This window comes from Antedon mediterranea, chromosome 1 (genome assembly GCF_964355755.1).
Source record: "Antedon mediterranea chromosome 1, ecAntMedi1.1, whole genome shotgun sequence".
Taxonomy (NCBI): domain Eukaryota; kingdom Metazoa; phylum Echinodermata; class Crinoidea; order Comatulida; family Antedonidae; genus Antedon; species Antedon mediterranea.
The window spans coordinates 11,718,373-11,738,398 of NC_092670.1; the positions used below are offsets into that span (position 1 = coordinate 11,718,373).

General features: G+C 34.8%; 1 protein-coding gene across 3 annotated transcripts; it reads right to left on the minus strand.

Annotated features, from left to right (window-relative positions):
- Positions 1 to 384: 384 nt before the first annotated feature.
- On the minus strand, positions 385 to 6,391 carry LOC140046549 (hepatocyte growth factor-like). Of its 3 annotated transcripts, none has more exons than XM_072091251.1 (5): positions 6,377 to 6,391; positions 4,804 to 5,040; positions 2,471 to 2,700; positions 1,521 to 2,099; positions 385 to 1,159 (listed from the first exon to the last, which is right to left on the minus strand). In XM_072091251.1, the coding sequence occupies exons 3-5, from the start codon at positions 2,547 to 2,549 to the stop codon at positions 903 to 905; spliced, it is 915 nt and encodes a 304-aa protein (XP_071947352.1). In that variant the 5' UTR covers positions 2,550 to 2,700; positions 4,804 to 5,040; positions 6,377 to 6,391; the 3' UTR covers positions 385 to 902. The 3 variants fall into 3 exon arrangements, with proteins under 3 accessions (XP_071947352.1, XP_071947344.1, XP_071947359.1); XM_072091243.1 differs by lacking the exon at positions 6,377 to 6,391 and adding an exon at positions 5,913 to 6,256; XM_072091258.1 differs by lacking the exons at positions 385 to 1,159; positions 1,521 to 2,099; positions 6,377 to 6,391 and adding exons at positions 2,167 to 2,189; positions 5,913 to 6,256.
- Positions 6,392 to 20,026: the final 13,635 nt, after the last annotated feature.

Consider the following 20,026-nt stretch of genomic DNA (forward strand, 5'->3'; position numbering starts at 1 on the left):
ACATTTATCTCATCATTTTAGGTTGTCATGGCGCGATAATAATACTATATATAATATATATATATATAGAAAACCTTTATATCTTTTTTCAGTTTCCTCTACATTAGGCTACTTACTTTTTTTTATATAATTGGTCCACCTTCTTCTAAAGATCTAACGATATTTTAGCTCACTTAATAGGTTTGTTAATGGATTGTCTGAAAGTCTAATTAGCACAAACTTTGATAGAAAGTGTTTGTTTATATATTTGTTTATTTTGCGTTACTATGGAAACATGTTTTAATACACCAATAAGGAATATGAACGTCAAGTAGATACAATGTTGCGATTTTTTGCTTTTGAGATTTGGCATTATAGCCTCCGTCTAAACACGTCCAGTAGACACCAATCAATAGTCAATCTTAGATTAACTTATTGGTTAGTTAGTAATAATGAGATTGTTTAAAAAACAATCACATTTACTATGGACTCTACTATTGCAATATTGAAGAAGTGAGAGTTCAATGGAGTACTTATTATTGAATATGGTGTTACCCACAATCCTTTAGTTCAAATGACAAGAATCTACTTAGGTATGTTATACAACATTTATTTATCATTTTGAGATCCTTCTCAATAAAATGTATTTTGGTAACGAAAAGAAAGAAAGCAACAAAATAAAAGAAAAAAAGTCAAACTACAGTTATACATTACTATTAATTAATTCACTTGGAAACAAATAGCTTCTTTAAGACTTTCATTTAGGTGCTGTTTATATTAGGTTCCTCCTTCTGAAATGTCTCGAAATCGAAACACATTTAACAACAGGACAGGTTCTACAACCGTCACGGTCTGCTAAATTACCGTTTCCTGCCTTCTTTTCCAACGGGAAAGGAGGGAAGTACAGCCTTATCTGATGGTTATTATTTTTTATTAACTGAAAATTTAACAGCAACCACCCGGTAGTGAACAATATTACTTGCAAGCGTAGTTGATGTTACGTCACGAAGACAGGCAAGGAGTACACATCTGGAGGATTCAAATCTAAATCCTTCGCAGAAATTCTTATTCAGACACATTTGTGAGCATTGTATCAACGACCTGCAGTTTTGTTCAGATATTAGTTGACCTTCAAGTCCTTCCTGTCGTACAGAAATAAGTTGTCTGGTGAATTTTACTTCTGAAAAAGGTACAAGAAATAAAATAAAAAACATTATCGGAATATCAGTATTTTTATTTTCAAAAATAATAACGGACAAGACTTGTGGAGAACAGACATATAGCATCCGTTGGTAACCCAGATTGCACAGGAAACGGTGTCAATTGAACTTGACCCGAAGAATAAAAAAACATGTAGATCTGACCAAGGCTTGGTTCTACTCGGTCTCAAGATAATGGTGTATCCGCAGCGACGGGTGGATCAAGTTGTTGCTGTAAAAATGGTCAATTTGACTTAGGTGGGTTAGAAAATATGGTTTTACGCTCGTACAATAGTGGGAACGAAGCTTAATTTAGTATAGCTAAAACCAAAATGTTCATACCGTTAAATTTCATATCTCTTGCTGCTTTCATCTGAACTTCGTTCAGCACGTGATCATATACTTGTACCGTAGCTATCGTAGAGTTAAGATTTTCTCCAGTACCAACAAAAAGGTCTATTGTATCATACTCAAATTCAAGGTGTGTAAACGTTGTATATCCGATACTTGCAATCTCTCCATTTCGCCAGAGCTTCAACTTTTTGTTCTTTCCGTTGAAGGTAAGGGCGATAAATGTCCAGACGTCTGGCTGTAAGACGTAAGCTCTTGTCAGTACATCTCTATCGTAAGATACAGTCACTTCACTCTCATACAACCAGTCAACTTGCGACCAAGTTTGCCTAAGAACTAGGTACTTGCCAGCATTACCGAACTCTAAAATGGATCCCAAGGAATCAACGCCAGGTAGTATGTAAAATGTTAGAGTGAGTGAAGATAAGTCCAACTTTTCGAATGACGCCATCACGTTATTTTTCAAGGTACACGTTGATGTCAGATTGAATGTAGATATGTCTTTGGCGGATGGTGACGTTGCCAAATCCATATAAACTAGTCCAACAGGATTTAAAATGCTTTTAGAATCTAAAAAGATGAACAATAAAATAGGCTCTGTTCAATATTGTATTAATTGTTATCCACCTTCAACGTCTGTCGTCTTTGGTATCTCTGTCACTGTAAATAAACAGCATAAATAATTTATGTTTATGAATTGATATTGTAGATATAGAATATATGTAGAATATTTTCATGAGTCGCAGGCGTAGTTTGAATAGTGCCGCGACTTCTAACTGGATTTCGGGGGTTTACGGTATGTGATTGGTTGATTTGAAGATGCATCCATTATGCGTAGTCCCTCTTCCTGGCGCATTACATTGATCAGCTGTGATTGTGTTAAAGTTGATTGTTTAATGTTTAGAGTTGTTATTATGTCTGTGATGAAAATGCAAACATACCAAGTGGACAATATTCGTTAATTTCACCAACGTCACAATATTCCACGGTCCTCCTGCTTTGCCATCCGGGTTCCTGCATAGATTATGATCACCAATTCCTTTATCTGGATCTTGTATAACAGGATGAGAGTGTGGAGTATTTGACCTCCATTCTTGACAAACTCGACCGTTCCTGGTGATGGCCACAATACCTCGATAGTCTTCACCAGATTCAGTTACTCTGCATTCACCTAAAATTTGGCAGATATACAATACTATGTGAATGTTACAAATTACAGGTACATGAAATTGATTAATTTATAAATTATGAATTTGAAGAAACACGTCCAAGGGAGATTAGAACCTGGAATGTTTTTCTTGATATGCAGGCAACCTTCTATTTGGCCACTGGGACTTTCATGGTAATTTCAATTCAATTCAATTCATTTATTTTCAAGAAGACATATAAAACATATAATAGTGTACAATCAAAAATACAAACACAAGAAAACTGACACCAGTCTGGCGGATTGTAGAAAAGTGACTATGTCACTATGTCAGTACTCTCCTTCTGGTAATTTGACATCGATTGGATAGCGAATATTCTTATTTTTGATATCACCGGAACTATGAGATGCAAATGAAATATACATGTGTTGCCTATTTTTTGTTATTCATTTATATATGTATTGATGGTGTTCCTCGGAAAATGGATAATTATATAACCTACAGTATCTTGGTCATGTGTTTAGTAACAATTTGAGTGATGAAATGACATTAAACGTCAATACCGATCTATTTATTTGTATTAGGGTCAACTGTCTAAGTAGAACATTTGAAAAATTAAATGTTCTTTTTAAGAGTTACTGTGTCAGCATGTAGGCTACTATTCAGCCTTATGTTGTAAATATAATAACATTCTGCTATAACAATTGCAGTTCAAGCATGTTATTTGTTGGCAATGACTTAACATTATTTAAAGATGTATTGTCCCCCAAAAACATAAAAATGAAGATTAATTAAATCAGACTTTAAATATGTTATTTTGTAGTTTAAATAAAGTTTATCACTTCAATAGAAAAAAAAAATGAAAACAAAATAAAGTTTTCACTTATAAAATGACAAAATAAATTCAACCAAAAATCCATTGGCTGGCAGCCAGTTTGACCATTTTCTGCTTTAAATTACATTTTTCAGGTAAATACATTTTTTTAGATCCAATTTTTGGTCAAAGTGGATAACTATTATGTTACATTAAAATGGAATATTCAACAAAAATGTTTTTAAGAATTATATTTTCAGGGGGACAATCCATCTTTAATGAGTTCGTTAGAAAAGTAGTAGTGTTTAGTTGAGTCAATGGCAGTGTTAATACCCTGATCATTAAATGCAACGTTCTTAATGTGTCAATAATACATATATACTTTGAATACTTTCCTGCATTGGCAAATATTGTTTCAACTTCAACTCCTCAATATATATAGGCCTATATATATGTGTGTGTACGTGTATGTTTGTGTGTTTAATACTGTGTGTGATTTAGGCCCATTTAACTACAAGCATGGGTATGCGTGTTTGGTGTAAAGGTTATGTAACAATAAAACAGGAACGCCAAAAACAAATGGGTGAATTTGAAAAAGAAATATGTTTTTAAAACTACTCGTATCAAAAAACCTGTACATTAAATCAAATTGTGTTTTAAAATTACGAATCACAAATTAGAACTCTTGCCTATTATACAAAAATGAAGTGTTTTGGAAGAGAAAATGCAATTTCAGTTTACTTTACTGTAAATTCTGTCCTATCTTTTAACACTAGCAGGTCTGAAATATTTCTTAAAAGGGGTCCAGAATTAGGACCGTTGTCCGGATTGCCTGCAAAATATAATGTAGTGGTCCTTGACCACATATCTATCTGTATCTTTATTTTGCATTTAAAAATGTAAAATAATTGAGAAGGATCAACGTTCGTTTCGTACAGTATTTCGAATTAATATTATTAAAAATATTTTGGCACATAAGACGTTTACGTATAATACTTGAGCTCAACTTTCCAGACAAAAATCGAACCGGTTGACATATAAACAAAGACAATAAATACGGACCTTGGGCAAGTCTAGATCAAAGTATATAGATAGACACGTTATCATCAAGCCTTAAATAGATACATTCATGCCCAAACATTTAGAGGCTAGCAACGCTTCACTTAATTTTTCATTCAAATAATTTTTCTTTTGGATGATGCAAAGGGAATAAAACCGTAACACTTACGTATTTACTCTAGCTTTCGCTTGTTCAACGACGCACCTTAATCATGAGTGTGTCTATGTAAATGTATCAATTAGAAATACTTACTTATTTCGTGTGAATCTTCGCTGTATACACGGATTTCACATAAGTTTATATAATCGTTTATATTCACCCGGAGAACCACATATCTTCCTCTAATTCCTTCCAAGCAGGTAAAATCGATAATGGGACTGGTTTCAGTTTGCGCTAGAGTAACAGGGTCGCCGCACATTTTGCCACTTCCGATTTCAGTTTCAAAACTAATTCGGATGTCAGTATAAGCAAGCCTATGCGTCGCCTCTTCTGTTGTGAAAAAAAGGGGCAATTTAGCAAAAAATAAAAATAAAAAAAGTAAAAAGAAACTATACGATAATTAGTCATCCTCCAGTGAGAATAACTAGTATGAGAATTTCGTTTGTTATTGTTGTAACAGACTTGTAGTTTTGTAAAAAAGATTGAGCAGCTGTCGCATTTCATTTCCTGACACCCACCCGATTCCTGGTGCTATATCTCAACATATGGCCATATTTCTCCAGTATCATTGAACATTTTTGTACAGCATCACATTGTGTTTCACACGTTATGACTAGACTGTATGGTGGTTAGGTTAAAATGGAGCTCCGGGTTTGAAATTTATATTGTTTATTATTTAAAATATAAAGCTTTGCATCAACATTTATAATAATCCCACTTATTTTCTGACAACAGCGGTAAAATCTAAAAAAAAAACTTGTTAAATAATCCCCAATTTAAAAAAAATGGTGCTACTTGTTTGTAATGTTTCAAAGTTTTTTATTTTTTAATATACAATTTAAACATTCTACCCAGAGCGATGCTTTAAGATCTATGATTTAATAGGCTTTGTTTCACATGGCAGACTTGGCTATGAAACTGGGAAGATTTAGATAAAGACCGACCGACATCATCACAATAGCCTACTGTATTGTTGTACTACTTAAGAATGGTAATAAATGCCATATAATGTTGGATAACAATATTTAAAACCACCCGTGGCTACAAAACATGGTACAAAATACACCAGTTTTTATAATTAAAAAAAGTCTGATGTGCCCAAATATGGTAATGATATGATATTATCGTGTGCATAATGGACACGTCCACCTCACTTTTTTTTTATAGTTTAGGCAGAGAGCTTTACAACAGTATTTACTTACGATAAGTACTGACGCGATTTATCACTGTTACGCTTGTGACGTTGTATTCTTTTTGCAGATCAACTCTAACCCATTCATAAGAACTTCTATTTAAGTCATCTTAATAATAAATAAATCGAATGCATTTATAAAAAACAAACTTGAAAAATACAGTAGTAGGCCCAAGTATTTAAAAGGAATGGTCTCGTCAGCGAAACTGTAAATTTGGCGCCGAGATCTTTGGTCGTGGTTATGTATACGACAGCAGCTACCATCAAGGTAGTGCTTTAATGTGGTGGGAATTTGCGAAAGTTTATTTGACGAAAGCTACCAACACCTTTGACACGTGGTGGGTATTATTCGACTGGGCAGTATTTGGTGTGACGATTATTTGCTGCAGCCAAGCAATTTATGATAAATTAATCAAATTAATTAATGATAAATTAATCAAATCAATTAATGATAAATAATCAGTTAGCTTTAACGTGAGTGGAAACACCATTCTCCATCTAATGCATAGTCATTACCATCAGTAACACCTGTGGTATCAGTGCCGTCTTTGACGGAATACGCATCAGCTGGTTTTTTGTACGACAAATACGCTTCATAAAGAAATAAGTAATTATTGGGTTTTTGTTCATGGATGTATTGGAAACGTTTGTCACTGATCATTGTTTCTAGAGTGCCAGTAAATGTGCGAGGCCGTCGCTAGAACAATATGAGTACATCATCTGCAATATCTTGTATTGAAAGAATTTTTATTTCATACGTTTCTATAGCACTTGCGATAGTCAGTTAGACTCTATCTACGGCCGATTCCCTAGTATGCTCTGTATCCATAGCCCGCGGGCAAACAGGAAAATATATCTAACTTTACGTACTATTAAACCCCTGTTAATGAGGATGGACACCATTATCGTAATTTCATGGCATAGAGCACAGTCGACTATATACTGGTGGTAATCACTGAAATACGATAGTAATAGACGTTAAGGCGTTGGACCTGTATTCAACACGGCTTGTGTGCACGTCGTTCAAAAACACAGTACACTCTCGAAACAGAATAGGAGATCGTCTCCCGGTGTACCTACTGCCAACCAGAAACCCCCACAGTATGAGTACAGTACTTAGTGGGGTTATCCAAAATAATAACAAACAAACACGGTAACAAAATCAGTATTTAAACTTACATGTTTGCCCAACTTGAATTTGACAAACAAAACAAGCGGTCAACATCACTATAGTTGTACTGCTGCCATCCTGGCCACCATCATGTTATTTGATGAACAAAATGACTATAGTGATATAATTAGTCTCTTTTATCATTAAATGTGTTATTTATGATGTTGCCATAGTGTTTAATGAATGCATAACTTTTTCAATTTTTTCCTATCCTCTTGAAATGTCATGTCGGAATTACATTTCTTTTTATAGTTTTTTTTTCAACAACTTATAGCAACTGTATTGACACTGGTCCGAAAAATATGAGACGCAGCCCAAATTTGGCGCTATATTTTTTAAGAGTTCCAAAAGTAGTTTGAGAAATGAAACTATTTAATTCCTATTTTATCACTTAGGCCCTAGTATTTACCTTTTTTATGTTTGCAAATTCATTATACATCCAAATGCCAAAATTATACTGTAATGTGCTCATTAGTTATCATCCATCAAGTTCCATGATCAAATCGTCATTGTCTTTCAAGTCGTTACCATTTTATTAAGTTGCTGCTATAGCAACATATATAAAATAATAGCAAAGTAAACATGTTCATGCTCTAAAATTTGAAACTCGTGACAATTAGGCCCAGTCTATAAATAGACCTAGATTTTCTTCGTCTCTAGCTAGACAAGCTATAATTAAATATATCGATCTGCAAAGGCCTCATGACATAGCTTAGTAGACGATGCCATTATTCAGATCTTTCCATTTTTATATACAGTAGGACTTATCATGAATGCATATGTTTTCCATAGTTGGAATATCCAAATTAATTTAACAACTTATTGTATAATTTCGTCAATTGGAGGCTCGAAAATAAAGAGTTAAATGAACAACAAAGTTTACCATCTAGCCTCCCATAAAACCACTGTTTAGGCCTCTTCCCCATTTCCTTTCGTGGCATAATAAGATACTGTACAATTACGTTTTGATGTAATGAAAACGATTGAAGCAAGACAATCGAAACAACAACTATCTACGTGGTTACCACAATAGTACTATGCTATTCAATCAAACAATATCGTCTAATAGTCTATTCAATTCTTCAATTCGTGGATGATCTTCTTCATAAACACTCCGAAGAACTGACAAAGATTTGCTGATATAATCCTGTGCTTTTTTTACGTCTTTAAGCTTTCTGAACACATTGCCTAAATGTTTTAATGTTTCACTGATACCAACAGCTTGAGATCCCTTATTGCTTAAATCCTCAAATATTTCTAAGGCTTTCTCGTGTTTTAGTTTAGCCATCTGTAGGTCTCCACGTTCACTATGTATCAGACCTATCCCATTTAATGTATTTCCTCCCTCCGAACTAATTTCTCCGAAGGATCTTTTGAAAATTTCGAGACTTCTCTCTCCGTTCGATAATGCGTCTTTCAGATTATGCATTTCTCTTTGTGTATTGGAAAGATCGTGCAAAACTTCACCAACGAAATAGTGTGATGGGCCATAATATTGTTCTCGTATTTTAAGGGATCGCTCTAATGTTTCCTGGGATTGTTGCAGATCTCCCTTTGCACGGTATGTAAAACCTAAAAAATATAATGTTTCGCCAACATTGGGATGTATATCACCGTGGATTTCTTCGTGGATGTTTAAAGCTTCTAAGAGTGCATGAACGCTGTCATTATACTGTCCAAGAGAATAGTAATTTGTCGCTAAAGTATTTAAAACTCTTGCTACTCGTTGGTCGTGAGCACCATAAGCTTCTTTGGTAATATCCAATGCCTCTTGATATGTCACCTTAGCTTTGTTTAATTCACCCTGCCTATTATATACCACAGCAAGATTTAAAAGAAAGGCTCCTAGGCGTGGATGTTTATTCGAGTAAATTTGTTTTGCAAGTTCTACGGCTTGTTCGTGGTATTTCTGAGATATGTCAAGCTGCTTTCTGTATCTGTGGATAACTCCCAGTAAATGCAAAGAGACAGCAGTCATTGGTGAAGAGACATACTTCTGTGAAATATTGAGAGCAAGTTCATGTAATTCCTGAGCTTTTGACATTATCTGGCCAACACCTCTGTAAACAGTTCCCATCATGTTGAGTAAAAGCGTAGCATTAGCTGCTGAAGTTGGTTGTACATTCTTAAGAGAGCTCGTAGCAAAATCCTCAACCAGTTCCACAATTTTCTCAAGGTCTTTAGGTTGTTGGTTTCCAGTGTAATATATATAAAGAACAGAAAAAAATGCCCCAAGCTCTGGTTTTCCTTCTGAGAAACTTTCTTTTGTCATATTTACCAAAAACGTGACTACTGGCATAACGACTGTAGATTTATGCTTATTGGGCCAATAGAGGTAGGGTTCTGCCATGGAGTTAAGGAATTTCCAACAAAATTCCTTTGTTATTATTTTAGAATATTCAAGATTTAACGGAATTGTGTGCGACACCAAAGACATTATAACATCCACAAGTTTAAAGTTTAGCGTCGTATACTCTGTCATTTGGTTTAACGAAGCTTCCGGCTTTTCATCTAATACTTTTGATAGCACTTTAAGAATCCTTTGAAAAGAATTTTCAACAAAGCGATTTCCTTGAATAGAGTTGTCATTAAGCCCTTTCGATGTACAAACTTTACGAGATGCTTCTCTAGTAACTTGATGAGAAAGAATAAAAATATGCTCTGATCGATTCTGCAGTTCATAAATCGACGATCTATAAATTAACTCCTTAACGCTGTATTTTGTGTAGTCTTGAAGGACTGAGTTCATTGTTATATATTGCAAAAACAGTTCCACGGATATCGTCTGCGAGTCGCAGTATCCCACGAAGAAAGCAAGATCTTTGTATAAATCTCCATCGCTTCTGTTAACTAGCTGGTTTATTGTTTTAATTGACGTTGTCAACATGGATAAGTGGTAAGGTAAGCCTTCATCTTTAGCGTCGTTCCAAAAAAAGTCAATATCAGACCTGTACGCTTCTAATTCCAGTTTAAATTTTTTTAGGTAATGAAAATAAGACTCGTGACTGTGAAGGGTTCTTTCTGTTCTAATAAAAAGTGCTGCGTTAGCTAATGAAAAAGGCAAACCACCCAATTCTTTTGCTAGATAACTTGCATTTTTGTCATCATTGTGTATTTTAGTGATAGTGTTTAATAATTCAACGGAATCATTAGGATGCATACCATCAAATAAATTCATGTAGTGAGTATTTGGTAACTTGTAGATGGGTCGGTGTTGAGTAGTTACAACAACTCTTAGCTCACCATACTCGTCATTACCGGGACGTAGTAGACGCATTCCATTGCTTCGAGCTTTATAAAGAAATTTGTACATTTGTTTTTGTACATTGTCAATTATCATCAATGGTCTACTCGATCGTCTTTTAAAAGCCTCTTTAAGCTGAAAAAAGGTCGTTATTATGTCTTTTTCTTCAATGTCTTTGCTGTAAGCTATTGTATGTTTAGGTTTTCCTTGGAATCTGCCAATGATGTATTCCATTGAATTCTGAAGTTCAATCATAGATTCCGCATTCAATCTGATAACATCAAAAGGAGGGAGAACGGAAAAATTAAAAACAAAACTGAAATAAGTGTTAAACCAATAAGGCCATGTCCCGTTATAATTAGTGTATACATGCAGGCCAAACTGTCTGGCAAGTTCAGATTTCCCAGACCCAGGCCCCCCACTAATTACCACATGGATTTCTTTGTGCCTATGCATTGATGATAAATTTGTTAAGTTATTGATAATATGCTTCACATCCAACGATCGCTCATATGAAGCATGTGACAACTCATCTTTCAGTACGAGTAGACCTAAATCCCTGGAATATCCAATGTCACTGACATTTGGTTTCATCAATACAATTACATACAAAACTGCCAAAGTTATCGCCAATTTATAATAACCTGCTGTAATGCCACTTAAAAACAACGTCCACGGTGATTGCAGAAAAGTGCCTCTGACTAATGTGTCAATTTCATCAATAACGCTTTTAACAAATTCATATTTTTTCTTTGTGTTCTTAGTTTGCTTTCCTGGTAGTTGATTCGCCTTCTTGACACTCCTCTTGGGTGTTTTCCTTTTCGTTGGTTGAGATCTGACAGGCTGTTGTCGACCAATGGCTCTACTTTGAGATCGTGTTACAGCCATTTTCAGAGTCAAAGAGCGTATAGTCGGGTGTTTTAGTCGACGGCAAAAATTGTTTATGTATTCCTACGACGGACGACCTGTTCGTGTTGCTTTCCAGTGCCTGTCGACTTGCCTTCTTTATTTTGTCATCACCCAATTCGATAGCGTTGTTGTAATAGTCAATGATGCATGACGTATTACAATACATGTTCTTGGTAAATGTAAAATTGATGAAAGGGCATATTATTTCGATTGAGTAACTCTTTTTAACCCGATTCTTCAACCGTTAGTTAGTAGGCAGAGGCCAAAAAAGGCCTACACGATTTTTGTGCTACGGAAACCATCTTGCAGAGATGACACACAGTGACCAGCCAAACGTAAAAAAAAAACCAAAATAACTGAATGGTGGAGGGTGGTATGAGAAAAAAAAGTAATGTTTAATGTTCTTAAATGATTGGCCATTTCCATCTTTTATACATTTACTTCACTTTAACATATCAACAATAATGTGAACTGAATAAAATCCAATAATATAACACCCTTTTGGTTTGTTTGTTTTGCATGCTATTCGAACCCTCAACACCTACATGATACAGTAATTCTAAGCGTGAGAAACATAACAAATGTTTAAAATCTATGCACCTGGTAAAGCTAAATATGTATGTATCAAGCTAAGCGTGTGGAAGAAGTGAATACAATTATATACAGTACGTTCATAATCGTGACCTGGCACGTGACATTATATCTAATGTATCAGATGGAAAAATTTAGTACGTTTAACTCCTAATTTCGTGACCTATTAATAAGTGTTGCTGACAATAGTGAATTAACTGAATAATGACATATATAACGGTGTTTCACTTTATGTCCAAGATTGTTTCAAAAGTTCAGATAAATATTACATCGTATTGAATCTTGTTATTTAATATATTTTTACAAGAATTAAGTGAAATCCTTAACATGTCAAAACGTACTGATATTCTAATTAATGACACTGCACCATTATTATACGCAGACGATATAGTTTTGTTTGCAGATACTGTAAAGGGTTTACAGAGATTAATTAAAATACTGTCTAAATAATTGTGACGATTAGGGACTTATACTGTAGTTAATAATTATAGAACAAACAAAAATAATAGTATTTAAAAATTGGTTAAGATTTTGAACAAAGGTTTTATAAGGAAAATTCCTTACAAATTCTTTTAAATATTTAGGTATAGTTTTAGCTCTTACGGAAGCGTCAAAAGTGCCATCCACTTGGCGGCGTGTGTAGATAATTTATCTTATCAAGTTATATCGATAAAGATGGTGTCATGGCAAGATACATTATCTTGTCAAGTATCATGTAGTTTTATGCATATTTGAGTTTTAATAGATTAATTTTAAAGTCACCTGAAATGTATCCAGTTTTGTTCTCATTATTGAGAATTCCAAGTTAGAAATGTTGTTAAATGAATTTATGTATAGTTGAGGAGGACGATTTTTTGGCCTAACCCCTATAGAATAATATTTTTTGGATGAGCGTGTATTTCTATAAAAATGGATTCAGAGTCATTGGGAGATAAATTAGATAGATTAGTGCGAAGGTGTATTGAAATGTTGATGCAAATATATAGCAACTGATAGTTGGCGAAACGTCAGGTAAATAAAATAATCGTTATTTACTATTACTATTACGGTTGAGATATAATTAACTATTATATTTTATTTGTACGCTGTTGCTTACATGCTGTTCTTATTAATCGTGTAAGCTTATTTCTGTAGGTTATGTATTTGGTTTTATTAATCATAGTTGGTGTTTTTTTTTCTATTGTTTATACATTTGATTATACCTTTTTTTATCCAGGGTTTACAAAGTTTACGTTTGTTATATAGTTCTTGTCTTGGAGGTGAGTAATTGTATAAGGAAGAAAAGTGTTGAGAAAAATATTGCAGCATTCATTTGCTGAGCTATTTTGGCAGACATCGTCCCAGTTCATTAAGATAATCCCCAGAGATGCTATATTTTGATTGGTTTGTCTTTCTTGAGTAATGTTTTTTTTATTAGATTTTAAATTTTGTATTAGGTTTGAATGGGAATTGTTTGAAATTTCGAATACTGGAAAGTGATCAGTAATTTCGTTAAAAAGAATACCGGGAGTTATTTTTCAAGTCTAGTACAATAAATCAAGTGTAAAAATATATCAATAAGTGTAGATGTTTAGTGGTAATTCTAGTTGGTTTGTCAAAGCCCCTTTCTCACAGATGTGCCTGCAATATACCGGTACAGTGCTGGCGTCGTGCCGGTATCGTTACCGGCATATACCCATTCTCATCGGACTATCGTGCCGGAAATATAACCGGTATATACCGGCTTTCTGTGAGAAAGGAGTCGGGCATATTCGGCCAATAAAAAGTCTCTGACAAAATAATTATTGAGGGCGTTCTTTATTGTTATTATTTTTGTCTAGCGATGATATGGCGGCGAATGTTAAGTTACAGATTATTATCATAGTCATAGTCATAGTCATAGTCATATATACTTTATTGTCCATTTAAAAAACAGAAATGTGATTTGAAAACTGGCAAAATACAAAAATATAAAATACAATTTACAAAAACACACACAAAAAGTTAAGAGGCTAAAAATTGTCAAAATTAGATAAAAATTATCGGTTACATTTTACCTTTGTACTCTGGAGTTATATAAGTGTATAGCATTAGGTAAAAACGAGCACCTAAACCGTTTTGTTTTGGTATTAAGTGCACGTAGTCTTATGCCAGAATTCATGAGAGCAAATTGTTTGTGAAGAGGATGTGTTTCATCATCAATGATACTTTTTACTTTTTTTAACACATTTTCTTTATACAAGGATTCAACATCAGGTAAGTGCTCTCCTACTAGTCTAATTGCTCTATTTCCTATTCGATTAAGTTTAATTTTATCTTTTTGCATTGTATTACCATAAAAACAAACATTACAAAAAAGTATTACACTGAGAATGACAGAGTTATAAAAGAATTTAAGTATAGTTTTGTCAATTTGTAGGTACTTCATTTTTCTTAAAATAAACATCCTTTGGTTGGCTTTGCATGTGGCTTTATTTACATTATTTATCCAATTTAGCTTATTGTCAATTATACAACCCAGATATTTGTACTCATTTACTACTTCAATCTCATTTTCATTTATAATCAGAGGTTCTAAGGGTTCTTTAATTTTCCTAAAATCAATTTGCATTTTTTTTGTTTTCTTTATGTTTAGTTTCAGGTTGTTATTGCAGCACCAGTGATAAAAATCACATCCTAGTTGTCTATAGCTTGTTTCATCATTGCCAGTAATGTATCCAGTGATGACTGTGTCATCTGCATATTTTACTATACAACATTCATTTGAATTGGCTCTGAAACTGCTGGTGAACAGTGAAAACAACATTGGGGAGATAACAGACCCTTGTGGCGTGCCAATGCTAACAGTTCTTTTATCAGATAAAATACCGTTTAGTTTAACATACTGGAACCTTTTTGTTAAGAAATTATATATCCATGAAGTCAATGTGTCGTTTACGTTCATTTCTTTACGTTTGCGTACTAATGAACCAGGTTCAACGGTATTAAAAGCACTAGAAAAATCTATATACAAACATCTTACATATGATTTAGGCACATCTAAATGTTGGTAAATATTATGTAAGTGGAAGAGCACAGCATCTTCAACACTTCTATTACTCTGATAGGCAAATTGGAGAGGATCGAGAAACAATTTGGTCTTCCTTTATAGCATATTTATGCAATACATGCTATGTACAGTATATTGTGCATATATTATACAGGTATAGCAATTAATTTGCCGTCATCGGCAATCTGTAAAACACCTTAGAAGGCTGTAGGCTACAATTTACAAGGCGACGAAAGGTCAGGCACCAACATACAAAGAGCTAAGCCTAGCCTAGCGGCCTATATAGATTATGCTACAAATTTCTTCTTGTCCCCTTATTTTAAGCAGCTCTCCTATCTCATTATCCCTCCAGTTCGACATTATTATTGTTAATTGAATTGAATAGGCGCCAAAGTGATACACTTGACTGCGCAAGGTGTCAAAGCCTCGACGGGGAACCCCGGAATATAACGGCAATACGTTCTCACAGAATGCCCGTCTGGCATTGCGGGGAATATCCCTAGAATATTACTAGGTCTAAAGCAGGTCATGTCGATGCCGGCATGGTGCCGGCATGATGCCTAGACGACCCGTTCTCACAGAAAACCATACCGGCATGGTAATGGTATATTCCCGCAATATTCCTGGCACACAACTCTGTAGCTCCTTTCTCACAGATATGCCTGCAATATACCGGTACAGTGCTGGCGTCGTGCCGGTATCGTTACCGGCATATACCCATTCTCATCGGACTATCGTGCCGGAAATATAACCGGTATATACCGGCTTTCTGTGAGAAAGGAGTCGGGCATATTCGGCCAATAAAAAGTCTCTGACAAAATAATTATTGAGGGCGTCCTTTATTGTTATTGTTATTATTTTTGTCTAGCGATGATATGGCGGCGAATGTTAAGTTACAGATTATTATCTTCCTTTATAGCATATTTATGCAATACATGCTATGTACAGTATATTGTGCATATATTATACAGGTATAGCAATTAATTTGCCGTCATCGGCAATCTGTAAAACACCTTAGAAGGCTGTAGGCCTACAATTTACAAGGCGACGAAAGGTCAGGCACCAACAAACAAAGAGCTAATGGCCTAGCCTAGCAGCCTATATAGATTATGCTACAAATTTCTTCTTGTCCCCTTATTTTAAGCAGCTCTCTTATCTCATTATGCCTCCAGTTCCACATTATTATTGTTAATTGAATTGAATAGGCGCCAAAGTGATACACTTGACTGCGCAAGGTGTCAAAGCCTCGACGGGGAACCCCGGAATATAACGGCAATACGTTCTCACAGAATGCCCGTCTGGCATTGCGGGGAATATCCCTAGAATATTACTAGGTCTAAACATGGAGGTATACCATGGTCTAAAGCAGGTCATGTCGATGCCGGCATGGTGCCGGCAGCGATTTTTTTTTTCGTACATAAGTTGGGGACCCCCTCATGAAACGTCACAAAATAAACATGAATAATTCATCAGTTAAATTTTCTTGTTCCGTGTGCACCCAAGCGTATAGCAACAAGAAGTGATTACAGTAGTTTACACAAGTGCGGTACGATTCTAGGCCTATCTCCGCTGTGGTTGCCGCGTGCGATTTCATAATAGAATAGCGGCGTTTTGTGTGGATTGTCGAAATAATCAGCCTTTAGTTTATGGTGTGCTTAATATAATTTATTACTAAAGAATTACGTGTTAAAATTATAGTTTCTATTGATACTATTAGGCCTAATTACTATTCTCTAAACCCATGTCTATTCATGGAGGTATAACCTCCATGGTCTATTCTAGTAGTAGCTGTGTTGGTGTGTGTGACGGTGTAGAGTCAGCAAAATTAAACAATAAACATTACACAAAAATACATTTTTTATTCTCGTGGGTCTAACTTTCCCATCTCATGTGTTCATATACGCGCAGTTCCTTTGATTACATGCATATTGTTTGATAATAAAATAGCAGAATTAAAAAAATACATTACACAAATTATACACATTCTTTATTCTTGTGGGTCTAAGCTTTCTTTGGGCTATGTCCAATGAATTACTACTTAGTGTAATGTCTTGCCTAGCTGTCGATTAGCCTCGACTCGACACATTTTGCATAGTGGTGTGTGTGTGTGTGTGTGTGTGAAGAAGAGTGCGCGAAGGCAATCACGTGAATTGACTTAGAATCCTAGGCCTACTGTAAAAGTATCGTATCGCAGTTGTGTAATCACTTCTTGTTGCTATACGCTTGGGTGCACACGGAACAAGAAAATTTAACTGATGAATTATTCATGTTTATTTTGTGACGTTTCATGAGGGGGTCCCCAACTTATGTACGAAAAAAAAAATTCAATATTGAACTTGACCTATGTCAACAAATAAATAGTTAAATCATCAGACAGAACTTGAGACATGTAGGCTCTACTGTAGTTATTGTAGTTATATAATACATATTTAGATATTGAATATCTTGTATCCTATAGAATATATATATATTTATTTTTCTATCATTTTAAGAGGAAATGGCATTCTAAATCAAGTACAAATGCCGACGAACGAAATGATTGCACGAGGTCTGGTGATGGCATGCACATACCTCGTAACTGCAGTAGAACATATTCTCTTATAGATCAACACAATTATAGAGTTCTCTATATAGAAATTCAAATACAAATCTTGTATTTTTTATTATTTAAGCGCATTGCTTTTATGGTATAATAACTCTATGACCAACAAAACCTTCACATATTGTAAGGTTTTAAAACTGGAGTTCCGTGTACATATCTGGCTCATGTGCACTCAAAAGAAACAAGGTCATCTTTCAAGAGTGGATGTAGGTTCTGGTCCATTCAGCCTCTTTCGTTGTGGACAGACGAACGGGCGCCGTTTGGTGGAAGCACTCGACACGAAAGACACACATGGGAGTAGAAATTTGTTGCATGTGTTGTCCACATCAGTTAGGCTACAAGTCAAGCCACATTTACATTTCACATTTACATTTACAAAATATACAAAAAACAAGCGATACGCGAGGTACAGCAAAAGAAGCTGTAATGACGTCATAAGACGGGGTGTGACGTCACACACAGTACACATCATTAACCTCGCTACCAAATACGGCTATACGGTACCATCTTCGAGACGTCATATGGCTGCGTCCGGATTGAAATTTGAGGGATTTTTTATTCAGCGATTATTTACTCCATGATTATTCGCATAAATGGTGTGTCGATACCAATAATACTAATTGATAGGTATAGAAGGTTAAAATTCCAGACAAGTCCAAGTTTATATTTATATAAATCATAAGGTTTTTAGTTTTTAAAGCTCCACATGTTTAGCGACCATAGGATAAATTCAACTGGCATATGAATGCTAAACATGTTTATCTAGTGACATGTATACACGATCTTATAGGCTAAACACGTAACCAACATGTTTTAAAGCTCCACGTGTTTAGCTGATTATCCAGCAGCTCTACATGTTTAATTGGCCCATGCGTGGAGCTTTAAATTACTGCAGATATAATCCTATACAGGCAAGCTAAACGCTTGCTAAACGCTTGCTAAACGTGTTTATTCCTAAACATGTGGATAAATTCAACACGTATGAGACACGTTGAATGCTAAACATGTGAAGCAATACAACACATCAGTCTACACGTGTTTATATTTTAAACACATACTTGTAGGTTAAACACGTTTAAAAGCTCCACGTTGTTTTTACAGTGAATTCATTTCGAAGAATCTCAAATACTGATTAATCAACAATCACGCCTTTAAGTTTATACTCACAGGCAGACTAAATCAAGATTGCCTTGAGAACTTATTTTCTATTTTCAGAGGGAGAGGGGGTCATCGCTATAACCCGATGGCAGATGAATTTAGAGCCTCCCTGAAGGAAGTTATGTGCAACAGGATATGTTAATTCCGTCAGGGAATTCGAATTGCCTAGAAGACACTGATCGACAGCTAAATGGAATTGATGCAATAATGATGGCCCAATCATCATCATCATCATCATCATCATCATCAACGCCACAATCGCATCATGTTGCCGATCAAGAAGACAACGATGCCACCACTGACGACCACTGCTGCTTAGAAGACTTTGAGATGACTCAGCTAAATACTTTAGTATATGTAGCCGGTTACGTCGTCAAGAAAGCAAGTGTAAAGCGCAATTGCGATATCTGTAACAGTGCGATGCGAGAAACCAAACGAAAACTGGAAGACCCAAAGCAGTTCCTAACCCATTTTAAGTCTTATATGCCCATCAACCAGTACAACGACTTCGGAGGATTAATTATGCCTACTGACAATGTAGTTAATGTCCTATCTATCTGTGAAAAGATTTTTGTTTCTAACTTTAACAAATACTTACATACATCAAACATCAGCAGAAAAATAAAGTTAAAAATCGCTACCATGTTACATAGATTTGGTATGAAGTTGAATGTTTGTTCACCAGCAATTGAAACATTGCTAATTGAAACGTACGTAAACCTACGCATATTCTATGCTGTTAAATTCTTCAACAGAGACATAATCAGTGATAAGAACAGGGAGTTGTAAATATTTTACTCCCTGATATAAGAAGAAGAGTAAAAAATTTATTAAAGTATCACATTTAAGGTATGCCATAAAGTTGTAGGAGGTCTGTACGCGCCCCGGTCTGTGCATTATCGGCTAGAAATGATGATCATTACGACGGTCTGATATGATGATTGAATAATTGTAAATATGATGATTTTATTTCAATGTTTCTACATTTTTTATATTTCCTCTGGGTGGCTCGTGCATCATTTTGCAATAGTTATTGAGTTAATTTTAAACTGAGACTACTATAACATAACTAATTGTTATCTCAGGTTTTAAATAAATTATAATAACAAATGAATGTCATGGCGAATGATGGGTACATAATACAGTAGGCCTAGTATGAATTGTCTCAGAATTGACTATCATAATCTGTTTCATGTCATGACTGTAGGCTTAAGCCTGATTGTTTATAAATATATTCCTAAAAATTACTGCAATAAAATAGTCGAAGTAGTGATTTTAAAAAGTGACTTCTGGTTCTTTTTTAATTGTTTATAACACACTATTTGACTAATATATTTTCCTAATCTGTACTGTTTTGTTGCTGGATGAAAAGGAAGAACAAATCAAGAACAAAAACGGAATACGATGCGCTTAGTGTTGTT

What these genes read in the sequence shown, in the direction of transcription:
- LOC140046549 (XM_072091251.1), bottom strand. Translation starts at nt 2,549, where the DNA reads ATGCAGGAACCCGGATGGCAAAGCAGGAGGACCGTGGAATATTGTGAC. An exon ending in TAACGAATATTGTCCACTTG is followed by an intron (nt 2,100 to 2,470) that starts GTATGTTTGCAT and finishes TCATCTTTTTAG; the next exon opens with ATTCTAAAAGCATTTTAAAT. An exon ending in AAGAGATATGAAATTTAACG is followed by an intron (nt 1,160 to 1,520) that starts GTATGAACATTT and finishes TACCTTTTTCAG; the next exon opens with AAGTAAAATTCACCAGACAA.